This window comes from Salvelinus alpinus, chromosome 35, assembly GCF_045679555.1.
Source record: "Salvelinus alpinus chromosome 35, SLU_Salpinus.1, whole genome shotgun sequence".
Lineage (NCBI taxonomy): Eukaryota > Metazoa > Chordata > Actinopteri > Salmoniformes > Salmonidae > Salvelinus > Salvelinus alpinus.
In genome coordinates, this window is record NC_092120.1 from 8,100,573 (window position 1) to 8,121,213 (window position 20,641).

At 45.2% G+C, this 20,641-nt stretch overlaps 1 protein-coding gene across 16 annotated transcripts in view; it reads right to left on the reverse strand.

Annotated features, from left to right (window-relative positions):
- The window catches only part of rims2a (regulating synaptic membrane exocytosis 2a), a 226,129-nt gene that overhangs the window by 118,385 nt on the left and 87,103 nt on the right, over positions 1 to 20,641 (reverse strand). For all 16 annotated transcript variants that reach the window (XM_071384233.1, XM_071384234.1, XM_071384238.1 and 13 more), the window contains one exon: positions 6,119 to 7,047. In XM_071384233.1, the coding sequence (XP_071240334.1) occupies positions 6,119 to 7,047 (929 nt within the window). The remainder of the gene's footprint in view (positions 1 to 6,118; positions 7,048 to 20,641) is intronic.

Sequence of the window (20,641 nt, forward strand, 5' to 3'; positions counted from 1 at the left end):
AGATAGAGCTGTAATGAGAATCTAGTCTGGTTTTATCACTAAACAGCGTCCACTCCGCCCACCCCCCTAACTCTCTCTCTCTTCTGCCCCCCCCCCCCCCCTCTCTCGCATCACTCTCCTTCTTTCTCTCTCTCTCCCCCTATCCCCCCCTGCCTCTCTCTCTGTCTCTCGTCTTTTCTCGTTTCTGTCCTGCTTGCGCTATCATGAGGCGGCATGTCAAGAGATCAATACGGAGGAAAACAGAGTGAGAGGGACGTCACACTAAATCAGTCTCCCAGCCTCACTACCAACGGGCCAGCCAGGAGCTCAGGCCATTACTGATGGCACCTCCTCCCTCTTTCTCCCTCACTCACTCCCTCCCTCACCTCCCTCCCATACCCCCAGAGTGCCCAGGGTCAGAGAGCATGGCACGAGGTGAGCTTAGCCTGCCATAACACACCCATGTATTCACCTCACCCACCTCGGCCTCCCTCCCTCCCTTCCTGGCCAGTCAAGCAGCTCACTGAGTGTATAACATAGCAGAGCAGATCATAGTGCTGCTGACTGGCCACAGATGGACAGAAGGTGCTTTCTGCCCTCTTTACTCTTTCCCTCAGATTTCTCCCCCCTCAGCCCAAGCTATTGAGTGTATGTTCTGCTTATCTGGTTATGGCTCGTCCTTCAACGTCACACTGAACTGAGTGGGTGAAGGGAGAATTCTGCAGGCCAAACACCATTCCTATTGCTAATCATTGAGCGCTTACTATCCATGTTACATACAGGTGTGTGACAGACTCGGGACAGGGGTTTTAATGACAGACAGTATATACTGTAAGTCCCCCCCCATACCTCCAAAATACAAAACCTTACATCCTATACCTCAGAAGCTCACCTCCCTCGCCTCAGCAGTCCACATTCAAACTACTCTGTGACCCCACCACTACTGTGATCCTTCACATAACCATTACATTACAATGCATCAATAATGGAGCCAGTCTGAACTAACCTAGCCATGTGCTACTTCCCTCCCTGTGTGAGGAAGAAAGTTACATAACACAGGGACTGGGAAATGTTGACTGCCTGTATTCTCCTCATCTGTAGGAGTAGTGGAGATCTGAAATACAGGCCTTAAACACTTACAGATGCCATACAGTGTAATACCTATCCTGTCCAAAATCCTATCCTATGGTGTTGAGGGGAAACCGACATGATGAGGTTGATTCATGTTGATATATCAAATTTACATAAGTATTCAGACACTTTACTCAGTACTTTGTTGAAGCACTTTTTGGCAGCGATTACAGTCTTGAGTCTTCTTGGGTATGATGCTAAAAACTTGGCAGACCTGTATTTGGGGAGTTTCCCCCATTCTTCTCTGCAAATCCTCGCAAGGTTGGTCAGGTTGGATGGCGAGCGTCGCTGCACAGCTATTTTTAGGTCTCTCCAGAGATGTTCGATCGGGTTCAAGTCTGGGCTCTGGCTGGGCCACGCAAGGACATTCAGAGACTTGTCCCGAAGCCACTCCTGCGTTGTCTTGGTTGTGTGCTTAGGGTCCTTGTCCTGTTGGAAGGTGAACCTTTACCCTAGTCTGAGGTCCTGTGCACTCTGGAGAAGGTTTTCATCAAGGATCTCTCTGTCCTTCGCTCCGTTCATCTTTCCCTCGATCCTGACTAATCTCCCAGTCCCTGCCGCTAAAAAACATCCCACAGCATGATGCTGCCACCACCATGCTTCACCGTAGGGATGGTGCCAGGTTTTCTCCAGACGTGACACTTGGCTTTCAGGCCAATGAGTTCAATCTTGGTTTCATCAGACCAGGGAATATTGTTTCTCATGGTCTGAGAGTCCTTTAGGTGCCTTTTGGTAAACTCCAAGCGGGCTGTCATGTGCCTTTTACTGAGGAGTGGCTTCCGTCTCGCCACTCTACCATAAAGGCCTGATTGGTGGAGTGCTGCAGAGATGGTTGCCTTTCTGGAAGGTTCTCCCATCTCCACCGAAGAACTCTGGAGCTCTGTGAGAGTGGCCATTGGGTTCTTGGTCACCTCCCTGACCGAGTCAATTAGAGGTGTAGCTGTGGATGTATTTCAAGGCATACCTTCAAACTCAGTGCCTCTTTGCTTGACATCATGGGAAAATCAAAAGAAATCAGCCAAGACCTCAGAAAGAAAATTGTAGACCTCCACAAATCTGCTTCATCCTTGGGAGTAATTTCCAAATGCCTGAAGGTACCACGTTCATCTGTACAAACAATAGTACGCAAGTATAAACACCATGGGACCACGCAGCCGTCATACCACTCAGGAAGGAGACGTATTATGTCTCCTAGAGATGAACGTACTTTGGTGCAAAAAGTGCAAATCAATCCCAGAACAGCAGCAAAGGACATTGTGAAGATGCTGGTAGAAACAGTGCTTTGCTGCAGGAGGGACTGGTGCACTTCACAAAATAGATGGCATCATGAGGCAGGAAAATTATGTGGATATATTGAAGCAACGTCTCAAGACATCAGTCAGGAAATTAAAGCTTGGTCGCAAATGGGTCTTCCAAATGGACAATGACCCAAAGCATACTTCCAGAGCTGTGGCAAAATGGCTTAAGGACAACAAAGTCAAGGTATTGGAGTGGTCATCACAAAGCCCTGACCTCAATCCTGTAGAAAATTTGTTGGCAAAACTGAAAAAGCGTGTGCGAGCAAGGAGGCCTACAAACCTGACTCAGTTACACCAGCTCTGTCAGGAGGAATGGGCCAAAATTCACCCAACTTATTGTGGGAAGCTTGTGGAAGGCTACCTGAAACGTTTGACCCAATTAAACAATTTAAAGGCAATGCTACCAAATACTCATTGAGTGCATGTAAACTTCTGACCCACTGGGAATGTGATGAAAGAAATAAAAGCTGAAATAAATCATTCTCTCTACTATTATTCTGACATTTCACATTCTTAAAATAAATTGGTGATCCTAACTGACCTAAGACAGGGATTTTTTACTAGGATTAAATGTCAGGAATTGTGAAAAACTGAGTTAAATGTATTTGGCTAAGGTGTATGTAAACTTCCGACTTCAACTGTATCTGTTTTTTATTTTTAAGACATTTGCCAAAATAAATAAAAACCTGTTTTCACATTGTTATTATGGGGTATTGTGTGTATGATGAGGGAAAACATGTATATAGTCCATTTTAGAATAAGTTTGTAACGTAACAAAATGTGGAAAAAGGGAAGGGGTCTGAATACTTTCCGAATGCACTGCATTTTTTGATTTTTGCAGCTTTACATCTGGTAGCAGCTAATGGGGATCCATAATAAAAACAAATAGAAATAAGAACAATGCCTGTTTCACTTTAAAGCTATGTGAAAGAGACCGTGTAGAGGGACTAACTCACATCACTCAGTCCTTCACAGTCATCCAAAGGAGACAGAGACACCACACAGGGAAGTAACCCTTGAGTGTAGATTTGCCATACAGTCTGCTTTAGAGGGGAATCTATATAGGTCACTCCTCAGAAACAGCTCTACAAACACTTTAAAATGCCTTTGGAAGTTGTCTGCCTTTTCAAAGGACTAATATGGAAACCACAACGCCAGCCTGCCACCCGTGTAGCAATGCTTTCAGCACGGTGACCGCTCCTCTGCCGGCCCAGGCCTAATCTCTCTCTCTCTCTCTTTCCCTCTATCTGTGACCTTGTTAGTGTCCTTAACATTATGACATCACCAGAGGGCGAGGGTGGTTCGATCGTTCAGAAACATTGTGGTACAGTACTATGAGATGAATAGTAGGATGACCTTATAATACATAACGATCTACTGCCTGCATCTAGAGGAGAGAAAGCTAGTAGCTAGAGTCATGATGTTGCCCTGTTGGTGAGGTTTATGACCCGCACAAATACTCTTCCCCCTTTTCTCTCTCTATGTTTAAATATGAAACTATTTACATGATTAGTTTAATCAGGTAATATTAATTACAGAGAATTGATTTGATAAAATAGCATGTCATATATCACTTAATCCATAGTAAATACACAACAATAAGGACTAGGAGTTAGGGACTAGAGGCTAGAATCTAGAAGTAAGCCATTCAAAAAACATTTGATCTTCAAACTTCCACTCTGCCCAGCCCAGCTCACGACTCGACTCCACTGTCTACTCCAATCCCATCCTGTCCTCCCTGACTGATCCAACGTAGTTTAGTTGAGTTGTGCAGGGGGAATCCTACTGGCTTCACAAGTCGCCTGATCTCGCGAGTTTATCAATGCAAGGAACCATTCATGTTAGCGTGCAAGATCACGCGGCTTGCAAGGCTAGAATCCTACAGGGAGAAACACTAATTATTCTACCACTTTTAATTGCATTTGCCGTACCTTCATTAATTAATATGCACGACTGATGACATTGTTCAACCAGAGGCCGTTCAAAAGCAGCATCACAGACTAACCCACAGACACAGACAGACAGACTGACTCCCTATAGGCTGAATGACTGGAACAGCACATCACCCCTGGCCCTGATCCTATTGGAGTGAGCCCCCCAATACGCACAAACACACAAACGCAAGCACACACGCACGCACACACACACTTTGGGACAGTTTGTGTGTGTGTGTGTTTGTGTGTATGTGTGTGAAACAAGTGTGTGTGTTTGTGTGTATGTGAGTGTGCATGCGTGCCTGTGACACTATAAAAGTACAGTATCAGACTACAATTACATATATCATTACCTTCCTTCTCTCTCTCTCTCTCTTCCTCCACTCTCTCCCCGCGCTCTCTCTCTCCTCTCCTCTCCTCGCTCTCTCCTGGCTCTCTCTCTCCCTCCTCCCTTGCCCCTCCTCTCCTCTCCCCATATTTTTCTTTCTCTCTCTCTCTCCCCCTCTCGTCACCTCTCACGCTATCTCTCGATCTCTCCCTCTAGCTGTGTTATATAATATAGAGTCCATTACAACAGATTGAATGTGTGAAACAGAAGTGGTAGCCAGGCCCTGCAATGTGTGCTACAGGAGGACAGAGACAGGATAAGGTATCTAGAGCAGCAGCCCAACACACACACACACACTCTTGCATAGACATTTACACACATCTGGCCAAGCCCTGTCGACATAATAAGCTCCCTCCACGCAGTTGCTGTTCAGTGTAGAATAGACTTGACACACACACACACAAAACAGAACAGAACAGATCACGTAACAAAGACACAGACAGACCATAGACTGTGAGGAAATAAAAGGTTAGTTTTTAAGCGAGGCTCATTAAGATCAAATTCCTATCATCATCTACATATCATATTATTATGAATGAGACCACGAGGCCTACATTAAAACACATGTATTCACATACACTGACTGCGCTCTCTAAAACCAAAATCAAATAGTCACAAGCCTGACAATACTGAACATATTCAGAACATCTGGTATTGTTTTCATGGATAAACGTTGTAGTTTCCTTCCTTCCTCCTTGGGGCGGCAGGGTAGCCTAGTGGTTAGAGCGTTGGACTAGTAACCAAAAGGTTGCAAGTTCAAATCCCCGAGCTGACAAGGTACAAATCTGTCGTTCTGCCCCTGAACAGGCAGTTAACCCACTGTTCCTAGGCTGTCATTGAAAATAAGAATTTGTTCTTAACTGACTTGCCTAGTTAAATAAAGGTAAAATAAATAAAATAAAATAAATATAATTAAGGGCGACTGAGAAGAGAGTTGTGATGGTATGGTGCTCATTACTCATCAATGGCACTCAGTCCTCTGTACTGAACATATGGAGCTAGCAGACTACTGTCGTACCACTAACTCACTGAATATGGAACAGTGGTAATTAGTCAATAAACATGTTCAACATGAGCTGACAGTGACACTGAATACACTTCCCAATGAATAATGCAAAGGTGATTTGACTATCCCTGACATAACTCTGTGCTTCCCAAATGGCACTCTATTCCCTATATAGTGCACGACTTTTGGCCAGAGCCAAAAGTATATTCCCTATATAGAGCAATACTATATAGGGAATAGGTTGCCTTTTCAGATTTCCCCTAGTAAAAGAGAGAGCCCTATAAAGTAGTGCACTATGGGGAATAGGTTGCCTATTCAGATTGCCCCCTAGTGTACAGTATGAGAGTAGAACGAGAGAGCGCAGGAGGAAGAGTGTTCCTACCTTTCTCACTGACAGACTCACTCTCTATCTCCACGTCCTCACAGCTGGTGTACTCCGGCGTGGTGGCCAGTTCCTCCTCCGAGCTGCTCAGGGACACCTGCCGCATCTTACCCCCCTTTTTGGTTTTGTGGGGCTTTGGTGGCGGCGGCCTGATGGACTCGGACTGGTCAGAGCTCAGAGAGTCGTTCCTCAACATGGTGTCCATCTTCTCCCTCTTGGTCTTCCTGACAGCAGAGCTGGGGTCCAGATAATCATGACTCCTGAACCCTATTGGCTCCCCTGGCCCCCGCCTCATGTCCCCTGACCTGTCCCCCAGCACGGGGCTGCGGTGTGGGGTGGGGGGGCTGTGGTTGGAGGTCCGGTGGTGGCCTCCAGGGGTGGGGGAGTTTCTGTCCATGGAGTAGGAGCGTTGGCCCACCATGGGCGGCCGGCGCTCGGTCAGGTGCTGTCTGGACAGGCGGATAGGTCCCTGGGGCTCGTCCTGCTCCGTGTAGGCTAGAGACACATCACTGTGGCGCCTCTCGTGCCTGGCCCGGCCCACCTCAGCATGCATCCTCATCTGCTCCTCGTAGGGCTGGGGCTTGACGGGGTAACGGGCCAGGTTGGGGTCGGAGCGGTAGCGTGTCTGGTACTCCTCCTGGCGCTGGCGCTGCAGCTCGTACTCACTGGGCTGCCCGTCTAGAGGGTAGGGCCCGTCCTGGTCCAGAGGGTAGTCCTCCTGGGAGCGCCAGCGGCCACGCCCACCACGGTACTCCCCCCGCGCTGCCTCAGCGTCTTGGTACCTCCGTGGGGCCCCACGCCGAGCGTCCCCATCCCCGTAGTCGGACGGTGATCTGGGCATGGTGCCGTCCCCCGGGGCATACTGACCCCGCTCCTCCCTTTGGTCGTATCTTTGGTTTGGATCCCTGGATGCTGATGGGCTTCGTTTCCTGTCCGTCAAAGAAAAAGACTGTTAGTGAGCGGGTCACGTAAAATTCTCTGAGTCAGAAGAGGGTTTTAAAAGGCTGTATATTATATTCTACAATCATACTGAGCTTGAGTATCACCAATATAAAAACTCTCACTGATGCTTAGGATGAAAGATCTACAGGGCTTTCTGCTCTGCTTTCCTGCCTTCTAAACCCGCTCCAAAAACAGCAGTTCCCTAGAAAGGGTAACCACCAGAGAGAGAGAGAGAGAGAGAGAGAGAGAGAGTGTGTGGTGTGTGTGTGTGTGTGTGTGTGTGTGTGTGTGTGTGTGTGTGTGTGTGTGTGTGTGTGTGTGTGTGTGTGTGTGTGTGTGTGTGTGTGTGTGTGTGTGTGTGTGTGTGTGTGTGTGTGTGTGTGTGTGTGTACTCCACACTGCGTGGGCCTCATAGACTGCTGATGAAAGACCTAGCTAGCTGTCACATAACAGGGCTGGAGCTGGGGGTTTGGGAAGAAGACTCCTGCACTTCTTTGACTCTCTTCACTAAAAATATATCTAGGAGCCCTAAGATGGCAGCCAGACCCAAAGACAAGATATCCCTGAAAAGGCAAGGCGCTTTTCAGAAACCAAGCAGCTTTTAAAAGTCTCAAAACGGGAAATAGTTTCACCATCACAACTGATGTTGTTTCTGTAAGGAGTCAAAGTCTATACAAATACATTCAACATGATATTCTACCGGTACACTATTATCTATTGATCTATAATATGGTTCCATTTCCTCTTGGTTACTATGTGGATACTATAGGTCATCTTTCATCTTCATCTTCATTCCATCTGATTACTGTGTTGATGTAAAGCGGATAAATGCTGATTATTGCAATTCATTTCAAACAGCTAGATGGCACATGATTAACGGCAGACGTTGCTTGAGTATGGCCCGTTCGTGTTTCCAAATAAAAACCATGTGTGTGTGTGTGTGTGTGTGTGTGTGTGTGTGTGTGTGTGTGTGTGTGTGTGTGTGTGTGTGTGTGTGTGTGTGTGTGTGTGTGTGTGTGTGTGTGTAGGTGTGTGTGTGTGTGTGTGCGCACGTACGTGTGCGAGAGAGAGAGAGAGAGAAAGAAAGAGAAAGAAAGTCAAAGAGAGAGTCTGTGCTATGATAAATTACACTGTTCCCCAGCGTTGGGATGTGCTGTCTGCTGTCTGGAGAGGGAGGGGTCAGGCGTTTGGGAGGGAGGTGTCTGTGGTGTGTGTAGCTTAGCCATTATTAACAATCTCATTTTGACTTTGAGAAGACGAGTAGGAGAGGAGGAGAGGAAGAAAGGAGAAGAAGAGGGGAGGAGAGAAAGAGAGGAGAGAAGGAAAGGAGGAGAGGGGTAATGGAGGAGAAGAGGAGAGACTTCTTCCCTAATTATATCTGTCCCCTCCATCCCCATGGAAAACCACTGCTCTGCTCCACACACAGCCAGTAGAGTCACATAGACAGACAGAACTAGCCTTCTGTAGTCACTGCACTGAGCTAGAATACTGTAAAGCCAGGACGGGAGAGCAGGATCATATGAAACACTTTTTAAGTCTCAACTACTGTATTCACACCTGAACTGTACTCACACCGGTACTGCACTGATCCAAGAATATTTTCCGACCAGACATTAAGTTTATCTATTGACAGTAAATATAGAGCAGCAGCCACCATTTTGTTTTTGTCACTATGTCATAACTGGTTCAGGATTTGTGATATATGATTTACTCCTCCATAATCCCAAAGACAGTGTCTACATCTCAAATGGCACTGTCACGGCATTCAAGAGAAGAAGATGAGGACCAAGGTGCAGCCTGGTACGTGTTCATATTTAATTTAATAACCACCGAACACTAAACACAAAAAAACACACACACACACACACACACACACACACACACACACACACACACACACACACACACACACACACACACACACACACACACACACACACACACACACACACACACACACACACACACACACTACCATACCCCCCCTCTGACAAGTCCTGACTCTACTTGACACAAATATCCCATAATGTGTTGTCCTGTTTAGCCCTGGATGCCCTTTGTGTCCAAACAGACCAGAGTCAATAGCAGCTACTACTACTACTACTACTACTACTACTACTACTACTACTACTACTACTACTACTGCTGCTGCTACTACTACTACTACTACTGCTACTGCTGCTACTACTACTACTGCTGCTGCTACTACTACTACTACTACTACTGCTGCTGCTGCTGCTGCTGCTACTACTACTACTACTACTACTACTACTACTACTACTACTACTACTACTACTACTATGTTCTACATCTGCCTACAGCATCATGCTAATGTCCTCAGCGCAGGCCGTAGAGCAACACAACACCACTCTGCTGTGGATCTGTACATTATCTTCCTCCCTGTAAATGTATCTGGAATACATGTTGTATAATAAGACATATATTGACATGTATTTTCTTTCCGTATAGGATCTCTGACTGACTGTCTGTGGTAGTTGAATGTCGCTCTGTGCTCTCCTGCTGCTCCCAGATCCCATATGACACAGTCCCATGAGCTTACATTTGTATTCAAACCCCTATTCAAACTGCTGTCCGACGGACGGACGGACCGACTGAGGGACAGACTGAGGGACTGACTGAGGGGCAGACTTAGGGACAGACAGACAGACAGACAGACAGACAGACAGACAGACAGACAGACAGACAGACAGACAGACAGACAGACAGAGACAGACAGAGACAGACAGACAGACAGACAGACAGACAGACAGACAGACAGACAGACAGACAGACAGACAGACAGACATGGGGAGAGAGGGGAGTTCAACACTCTCGTAGAATAGCCGGTATGCTACAGTGGCAGTGAGCATTGTGCAGTCAAAGAGCATTGTCCAAAACCCAAGCTGCCAGTGCAGTATAGGAGCTAGGAGGATGGGATAGTGACGTCATTCAGAAGCAGACAATGATTCATCCACCAGCCTCTCAGCCTACCGTCTGAAATCTGAACTGCGTAGCGTAGTGATGTAAGTAGCAGCATGGCATTGAACTGCATTCACACTGCATAAGGAGCCTAATCTGCTGCTGGGCTGAGCCTGGGACAGCCAGTGAATCAAATCAATCAAATCAAATTTGATTTATTTATTTATTTGTCACGTACAGAGTCAAAGTGCGGGGGTACAGGTTAGTCGAGGTAATTGAGGTAATATGTACATGTAGGTAGGGGTAAAGTGACTATGCATAAATAATAAACAGCGAGTAGCATTAGCGTAAAAAAGAAGAGGGGTGGGGATCAATGCAAATAGACTGGGTCTTTGGCAATTTTTGGGGCCTTCCTCTGACATTGCCTGGTATATAGGTCCTGGATGGCAGGAAGCTTGGCCGGAGTGATGTACTGAGTCGTACGAATTACCCTCTGTAGCGCCTTGCGGTCGGTAGCCGAGCAGTTGCCATACCAGGTGGTGATGCAACCAGTCAGGATGCTCTCGATGGTGCAGCTGTAGAACTTTTGAGGATCTGAGGACCCATGCTAAATCTTTTCAGTCTCTTGAGGGGGAATAGGTGTTGCACTCTTCACGACTGTCTTGGTGTGTTTGGACCATGATAGTTTGTTGGTGATGTGGACACCAAGGAACTTGAGGCTCTCATCCTGCTCCACTACAGCCCTGTCGATGAGAATGGGGGCGTGCTCGGCAGTCCTTTTCCTGTAGTCCACGATCATCTCCCTTGTCTTGATCATGTTGAGGGAGAGGTTGTTGTCCTGGCACCACAATTCTAGGTCTCTGACCTCCTCCGTATAGGCTGTCTCATCGCTGTCGGTGATCAGGCCTACCACCGTTGTGTCGTCTGCAAACTTAATGATGGTGTTGGAATTGTGCTTGGCCATGCTGTCGTGGGTGAACAGGGAGTATAGGACGGGACTAAGCACGCACCACTGAGGGGACCCTGTGTTGAGGATCAGCATGGCAGATGTGTTGATGCCTACCCTTACCACCTGGGGACTGCCTGTCAGGAAGTCCAGGATCCAGTTGCAGAGTGAGGTGTTTAGTCCCAGGGTATTTAGTTTATTGATGAGCTTTGAGGGCAATATGGTGTTGAACGCTGAGCTATATTCAATATAGTCGTGCATTCTCACGTAGGTGTTCCTTTCGTCCAGGTGGAAAAGGGCAGTGTTGAGTGCAATAGAGATTGCGTCATCTGTGGATCTGTTGGGGCGGTATGAAAATTGAGGTGGGTCTAGGGTTTCTGTGATGATGGTGTTGATTTGAGCCATGACCAGCCTTTCAAAGCATTTCATGGCTACAGATGTGAGTGCTACGGGTCGGTAGTCATTTAGGTAGGTTACCTTGGTGTTCTTGGGCACAGTGACTATGGTGGTCTGCTTGAAACATGTAGGTATTACAGACTCGGCCAGGGACAGGTTGAAAATGTCAGTGAAGACAATTGAAAGTTGGTCATTGCATGCTTGGAGTACATGTCCTGGTAATTTAGCTCATCTGTTACGCTTGTGTCACTGGGCAGTGTGCGGCTGGGTTACCCTTTGTAGTCCAAAATACTTTGCAAGCCCTGCTACATCCGACGAGCGTCGGAGCCGGTGTAGTACGATTCAACCTTAGTCGTGTATTTACACTTAGCCTGTTTGATGGATAATCGGAGGGCATAGCGGGATTTCTTATAAGCGTCCAGGTTAGAGTCCCGCTCATTGAAAACGGCAGATCTACCCTTTAGCTCAGTGCGGATGTTGCTTCCGGTTGAGGTATGTACGTACGGTCACTGTGGGGACAACGTTATCGACGCACATATTGATGAAGGCGGTGACTGATATGGTATACTGTGCTAGAAAAACAGTCCTGTAGCTTAGCATCTGTGTCATCTGACCACTTCCGTATTGAGCGAGTGGTCAAGAGCATTAGTTTTTGCTTGTAAGCAGGAATCAGGAGGATAGAATTATGGTCAGATTTTCCAAATGGAGGGTGAGGGGGAGCTTTGTGCGTGTCTGTGTGTGTGGAGTAAAGGTGGTCTAGAGTTTTTTTCCCTCTTGTTGCACATGTGACATGCTGGTAGAAATTAGGTATAACAGATTTCATTTTCCCTGCATTAAAGTCCCTGGCCACTAGGAGCACCGCCTCTGGATGAGCATTTTCTTGTTTGCTTTATACAGCTTGTTGAGTGTGGTCTTAGAATCATGGCCAGTGCCTGGCTGTGAGAACAAGGCTTTTATTCCCTGTCCTGTTTTGTTCTGTGTGTTCTGTACTAAGATAGGTCTACAGATGTTCTAAAATGGTCTAGATAGAATGGTTTAGATAGAACATTAGATTGATTGTTCAGAGGATAACATGTTAAGATGGCGCCGACAGATATGGCAGCTCTGCTTCTAGCTCCTAAGCAACTTTGCAGTATTTAGTTTTTTTGTGTGTTATTTCTTACATTATTAGCCCAGATTTTTGGGGTATTATTACATACTGCCGGAAATAACTTCTGGATATCAGAGTGGCGGAAATTCACCACCATTATGACCAGTGTTTGTACCCCCCAGGGCAATTTAACTTATTCCAGAGGCTGCTCCAAAACACTGCCGGCGGAAAAGAGGTATTCGAAGTGGACTTCTAGTCCAAATCAGGAGGAGTGCACACCATCCACCGCTTCTGAGTATATTACTCGCTCAGTGCGAGGATCTCATTCCAGAGAGATATCAGGGATTGTAACATACTCTGTTTCACGGAAACATGTCTCTCTCGGGATATACTGTCCCTGTCCATACAGCCAGCTGGGTTCTCATTACATTGCACAGACAGGAATAAAGAACTCTCCGGGAAGAAGAAAGACGGGGGTGTATGTTTCATGATTGTAAAAACATACAGGAACTCAAGTCCTTTTGTCCACCTGACCTAGAATACCTCACAGTCAAATGCCGACCGTAATACCTTCCAAGAGAATACTCTTTGGTTATAGTCACAGCCGTGTATATTCCCCCTCAAGCCGATACCACGACAGCCCTCAAAGAACTACACTGGACTTTATGCAAACTGGAAATCACATATCCTGAAGACGCATTTATTGTAGCTGGGGATTTTAACAAAGCAAATTTGAAGAAAACGCTTCCAATACATTTACTGCAGTACTCGCTCTGGAAAAACACTGGACCACTGCTACTCAACTTTTCCAAATGCCTACAAGGCCCTCCCCCGCCCTCCCTTCGGCAAATCTGATCATGACTCCATTTTGCTCCTCCCTTCCTACTCAATCAGGAAGTACCCATGCTAAGGTCTATTCAACGCTGGTCGGACCAATTGGAATCCATGCTTCAAGATTGTTTTGATCACGCGGACTGGGATATGTTTTTATTTTTAAAATTGTATTTCACCTTTATTTAACCAGGTAGTCTAGTTGAGAACAAGTTCTCATTTACAACTGCGACCTGGCCAAGATAAAGCAAAGCACTGTGACACAGACAATAACACAGAGTTAGACATGGAATAAACAATAAACAAGCCAATAACACAATAAACAAGTCAATGACACAATAGAAAAAAAAGAAAGTCTATATACAGTGTGTGCAAAAGGCATGAGGAGGTAGGCAATAGGAGCGAATAATTACAATTTAGCAGATTAACACTGGAGTGATAAATGAGCAGATGATGATGTGCAAGTAGAGATACTGGTGTGCAAAAGGGCAGAAAAGTAAATAAAAACAATATGGGGATGAGGTAGGTAGATTGGGTGGGCTATTTACAGATGGACTATGTACAGCTGCAGCGATCGGTTAGCTGCTCAGATAGCTGATGTTTAAAGTTGGTGAGGGAAATAAAAGTCTCAAACTTCAGCGATTTTTGCAATTCGTTCCAGTCACTGGCAGCAGAGAACTGGAAGGAAAGGCGGCCAATGAGGTGTTGGCTTTGGGGATGATTAGTGAGATATACCTACTGGAACGTGTGCTACGGGTGGGTGTTGTTATCGTGACCAGTGAACTGAGATAAGGCGGAGCTTTACCTAGCATAGACTTATAGATGACAATCACGGACTACAAAGGGAAAACCAGCCACGTCGCGGACATCGACGTCTTGCTTCCGGACAAGCGTAACACCTTCTTCACCAGCTTTGAGGATAAAACAGTGCCACCTGCGTGGCCCGCTACCAAGGACTGTGGGCTCTCCTTCTCCGTGGCCGACGTGGGTAAGACATTTAAGCATGTTAACTCTCGCAAGGCTGCCGGCCCAGACGGAATCCCTAGCCTCGTCCTCAGAGCATGCGCAGACCAGCTGGCTGGAGTGTTTACTGACATATTCAAACAATCCCTATCCCAGTCTGCTGTCCCCACTTGCTTCAAGATGTCCACCATTGTTCCTGTACCCAAGAAAGCAAAGGAAAATTAACTAAATGACTATCGCCCCATAGCATTTACTTCTGTCGTCATGAAGTGCTTTTTCGAGGCCAGTTAACCTCTTAGCGCTAGGGGTCAGAATTTTTTTATTTTTTTTAAAGACGTGCCCAACGTAAACAGACATTTTCTCTGGCCCAGATCGTAGAATATGCATATAATTAGAAAACAGAAAACACTCCAAAGTTTCCAAAACTGTCAAAATATTGTCTGTGAGTATAACAATACTATAACAATTGTCTGTGAGTATAACAAACCCGGAAGTTATTTTTTTTTTTTACTGTGTTTCCTGGCCCGTCTAACCTCCATTTAAAGGGGTATCAACCAGATTCCTTTTCCAATGGCTTCCTCAGGCTGTGACCAGGCTGTAGACATAGTTTCAGGCTTTTATTTTGAAAAATGAGCGAGTTTTTTCAAAAGTAGTCAGGTGTCCTCTGAATATTTCCTGCGTGCGAGAGAGGGGCACCCCATTTTCCTTTTGTCTCTTAATGAATAGGTTATGGTCCGGGTGAAATATTATCGATTATGTTTGTTAAAAACAACCTGAGGATTGATTATAAAAAACATTTGACATGTTTCTACGACCATTACGGATACTTTTTGGAATTTGTCGAACGGAACACGGCTTTGGTTTTCTCAACATAATGCGCAACCCAATTCGCGTTTTTTGGTGATAAAAGTAATATTTATCGAACAAAAATAACATTTGTTGTGTAACTGGGAGTCTCGTGAGTGGAAACATCCGAAGATTATCAAAGGTAAGCGATTAATTTGATTGCTTTTCTGACTTTCGTGACCAAGCTAACCAAGCTAATATAAGGCTAACTGTTGTGGCATTTATTGCTACACTCACAAAAGCTTGGATTTATTTCGCTGTAAAGTATAAGCGATTCATTTTATTGCTTTTCTGACTTTCGTGACCATGCTAATTTGGGGCTAACTGTTGTAGCATTGAAAGCTACACTCACAAAAGCTTGGATTTCTTTCGCTGTAAAATATATTTTCAAAATCTGACACGATAGGTGGATTAACAACAAACTAAACTGTGTTTTGGTATATTTCACTTGTGATTGCATGATTATAAATATTTTTAGTAATATTTTTGCATTTGGCGCCCTGCAATTCTAGCGGTGGTTTAGGAAAGTGATCCCGTAAAAGGGATCCGTAGCGCAGAGAAGTTAAAGATCATATCACCTCTACCTTACCTGACACCCTAGACCCACTTCAATTTGCTTACCGCCCCAATAGATCCACAGATGATGCAATCGCCATCGCACTGCCCTATCCCATCTGGACAAGAAGAATACCTATGTAAGAATGCTGTTCATTGACTATAGCTCAGCATTCAACACCATAGTACCCTCCAAGCTCATCATTAAGCTCGGGGCCCTGGGTCTGAACCCCGCCCTGTGCAACTGGGTCCTGGACTTGACGACGGACCACCCCCAGGTGGTGAAGGTAGGAAACAACATCTCCACTTCGCTGATCCTCAACACAGGGGCCCCACAAGGGTGCGTGCTCAGTCCCTTCCTGTACTCCCTGTTCACCGTGACTGCGTGGCCACGCACGCCTCCAACTCAATCATCAAGTTTGCAGACGACACAACAGTAGTAGGCCTGATTAACAACAATGACGAGACAGCCTACAGGGAGGAGATGAGGGGCCTGGGAGAATGGTGCCAGGAAAATAACCTCTCACTCAACGTCAACAAAACAATGGAGTTGATCGTGGACTTCAGGAAACAGCAGAGGGAGGGAGCACGCCCCTATCCACATCAACGGAACCGCAGAGGAGAGGTGGAAAGCTTCAAGTTCCTTAGCGTCCACATCACTGATGATCTGAAATGGTCCACCCACACAGACAATGTGGTGAAGACAGCGCCTCTTCATCCTCAGGAGGCTGAAGAAATGTGTCTTTGCCCCTAAAACCCTCACAACCTTCTACAGATGCACAATTGAGAGCATCCTGAAGGGCTGTATCACCGCCTGGTACGGCAACTGCACCGCATGCAACCGCAGGGCTCTCAAGAGGGTGGTGCGGTCTGCACAACGAATCACCAGGGGCAAACTACCAGCCCTCCAGGAACACCTACAACACCTGATGTCACAGGAAGGCCTAAAAGATCATCAAGGACATCAACCACCCGAGCCAAAGCCTGTTCACCCCGCTATCATCCAGAAGGTGATGTCAGTACAGGTGCATCAAAGCTGGGACCGAGAGACTGAAAAACAGTTTCTATCTCAAGGCCATCAGACTGTTAAATAGCCATCACTAGCCGGCTTCCCCCCGGTTACGCAACGCTGCACCTTAGAAGCTGCTGCCCTATAAACATAGCCACTTCAATAATGTTTACATACTGATTTACTCATCTCATATGACAGTTGAAGTCTACATACACTTAGGTTGTAGTCATTAAAACTAGTTTTCAAACCACTCCACAAATGTATTGTTAACAAACTATAGTTTTGGCAAGTCGGTTAGGACATCTACTTTGTGCATGACACAAATCATTTTTCCAACAATTGCTTACAGACAGATTATTTCACTTATAATTAATTGTATGACAATTCCAGTGGGTCAGAAGTTTACATACACTAAGTTGACTGTGCCTTTAAAAAACGTGGAAAATTCCAGAAAATCATTTGAGTGAATTGGAGGTGTACCTGTGGATGTATTTCAAGGCATACCTTCAAACTCAGTGCCTCTTTGCTTGACATCATGGGAAAATCAAAAGGAAAAACAATTGTAGACCTCCACAAGTCTGGTTCATCCTTGGGAGCAATTTCCAAACGCCTGAAGGTACCACGTTCATCTGTACAAACAATAGTATGCAAGTATAAACACCAGGGGACCACACAGCCGTCATACCGCTCAGGAAGGAGACGCATTATGTCTCCTAAAGATGAACGTACTTTGGTGCAAAAAGTGCAAATCAATCCCAGAACAACAGCAAAGGACCTTGTGAAGATGCTGGAGGAAACAAGTACAAAAGTATCTAGATCCACAGTAAAACAAGTCCTATATCGACATAACATGAAAGGCCTCTCAGCAAGGAAGATGCTACTGCTCCAAAACCGCAATAAAAAAGCCAGACTACAGTTTGCAACTGCACATGAGGGCAAAGATCGTACTTTTTGGAGAAATGTCCTCTGGTCTGACGAAACTAAAATAAAACTGTTTGGCCATAATGACCATTGTTATGTTTGGAGGAAAAAGGGGGAGTCTTGCAAACCGAAGAACACCATCCCAACCGTGAAGCACGGGGGTGGCAGCATCATGTTGTGGGGTGCTTTGCTGCAGGAGGGACTGGTGCACTTCACAAAATAGATGGCATCATGAGGGAGGAAAATGATCTGGATATATTGAAGCAACATCTCAAGACATCAGTCAGGAAGTTAAAGCTTGGTTGCAAATGTGTCTTCCAAATGGACAATGACCCCAAGCATACTTCCAAAGCTGTGGCAAAATGGCTTAAGGACAACAAAGTCAAGGTAGGAGTGGCCATCACAAAGCCCTAAAGCCCTGACCACAATCCTATAGAAAATTTGTAGGCAGAACTGAAAAAGTGTGTGCGAGCAAGGAGGCCTACAAACCTGACTCCGGTACACCAGCTCTGTCAGGAGGAATGGGCCAAAATTCACCCAACTTATTGTGGGAAGCTTGTGGAAGGCTACCTGAAACGTTTGACCCAAGTTAAACAATTTAAAGGCAATGCTAGCAAATACTAATTGAGTGTATGTAAACGTCTGACCCACTGGGAATGTGATGAAAGAAATAAAAGCTGAAATAAATCATTCTCTCTACTATTATCCTGACATTTCACATTCTTAAAATAAAGTGGTGATCCTAACTGACCTAAGACAGGGAATTATTACTAGGATTAAATGTCAGGAATTGTGAAAAACTGAGTTTAAATGTATTTGGCTAAGGTAAACATCCGACTTCAACTGTATATACAGTATTCTATTCTACTGTATTTTAGTCAATGCCACTCCGACATTGCTCAATCTAATATTTATATATTTCTTAATTCCATTCTTTTACTTTTAGATTTGTGTGTATTGTTGTGAATTGTTAGATACTACTGCACTGTTCGAGCAAGGAACACAAGCATTTCACTACACCCGCAATAACATCTGCTAAATATGTGTACGTGACCAATAAAAGTTGATTTGATTTAAATGTGGTGCTCTTTAACATGGTGATGCATGTGACTGGTATATAGGTTGTGTGTGTGTGTGTGTGTGTGTGTGTGTGTGTGTGTGTGTGTGTGTGTGTGTGTGTGTGTGTGTGTGTGTGTGTGTGTGTGTGTGTGTGTGTGTGTGTGTGTGTGTGTGTGTGTGTGTGTGTGTGTGTGATGATGATTAAGTGTTTTCTGGGGCTCCAGAGGGATGCCCTCTGTGGTGACAAATCATTAACGTTTGATGCAGGTTATCATAAAAACGGGATTATCAAACATACATTATTGGGAGCATCTGCAAAACACAGCCTCTGACTGATTTACAGTGAGAGGAGGGGAGAGGAGAGAGGAGGTGTGTGTGTGTGCTGTTCGCAGAGCTATAAGCTCCCATCTCTCTCTCTCATCGTTCTCCCGACCTGATCAACCCAGAAACCACTCATAAGATACTGTGTAGAACCTTTTTTAAACGTCAAAGATGGGAGTACAACTTCAAAGATGGGAGTACAAGGTCAAAGCTGGGAGTGCTGTACATGCTGCTCTGTTTACATGAACAACATATTGTATGTTACCATCTCTGTCCTGTGTTTGTTTTTGTAATGTCTTTTCACATTTACACAATGCTACAAACTATCCTGATCTGCCCTGAAGTGGACAATAGCAATAAAGCATTGATCTTTGTAACAAGGATATAGCATAACAAGGGCGATATAGTTTAGTTTCACCAAAGATTCATAAGGTGTTCTTTGATTAGAATTCAAGAAGGCATACCTTTTTCACTGTTTCCCAGGGCTATGCTGATATTCCATTAAAAACCAAAGGAATGCCACAACAGGAAAGATCAATAAGAGAAAGTCAATGAGAAAGCTTTCAGTGACTGATGTACCCTTCATGGTTACTGCTGGTTTCACACTCACAATCACATACATACATAGGCACACAGACACATACTGACAGGCACCAACACCGGCATGCACACAAAGAGACACGCACACACAGAGACACACACACACACACACAATTCCCTTCCTCAATAACTATGAGGGGTTTGGAGGTTTAAACCCCTTACGTTATGTCAGAGCAGACAGAATTCTATGTTCATACTGCTATTAGTGCAGGGATAATAATAATCATGTCAACTCTACTAGAGAACATCTCACCAATACCCATTTCTCTCTGCTGTAGCCAGCCAAGAGGAGCTGTACTGGGCTGGCCTGGTTACTCGTGATGGGGAAAAAACATATGGCAGTATTATTTTGGACAAAATTAAAAGTATGGATTTGTACAAAAAATATTTTTTGTTGCTAGGTAGTGTTACCTAGCGCTAGTTGGCTGTATTAGCTTGTACAAAACTTGTTTTTATTATGTATCTCTCTTGTATATTGAGCAATATATTTGGAACATCAAATCGCAACAATATCACAGTATCGAATCGCAATGCATATAAAATAGTGGTAATAGCAATACATATTGTATCAGCACCTAAGTATCATGATAATATCGTATCGTGAGGTCCCTGGCAACTACCAGCCATACTGGTTACACATCCATCATAGTGTTTAGAAAGGACTATGTGAAAATAAAATATCCACAGTAAAGTTTGGTTCGGCAAGATAATAAGAAAAGATGTCCAACAGTCCTAGTTGAGGCTGGTAGCATTGAGGACTGATATGCAACAATAGATGATAAAAACCTTACTGTATTCTACTGTCAGACCCAGGGATGCAGCTCATCTCAAAACGCTTCCTCGCTGCTCCACGCAAACACATGGCCTTGGTCTCTCACTTTTACTTTTCAGCTCCAAAACATCCAAAACAACTCTGTTTCAGACCTGAGCCGCTTTGCTGTTTGTTTTCAACCCTCTGTCCTTCTCAGGAACGTCCTTGTGTTATTTCCCTACTATAGTGAGACTGAGCAAGATGGAGAGGGGCTATGCGTGGTCTTTGCACTCCGGTTCCGACTGTGTGACGCACCACCAGCACCAGCAGCAGGATCAGGCTGTGGTAGTGCTGAAACATGTTAAATAAGA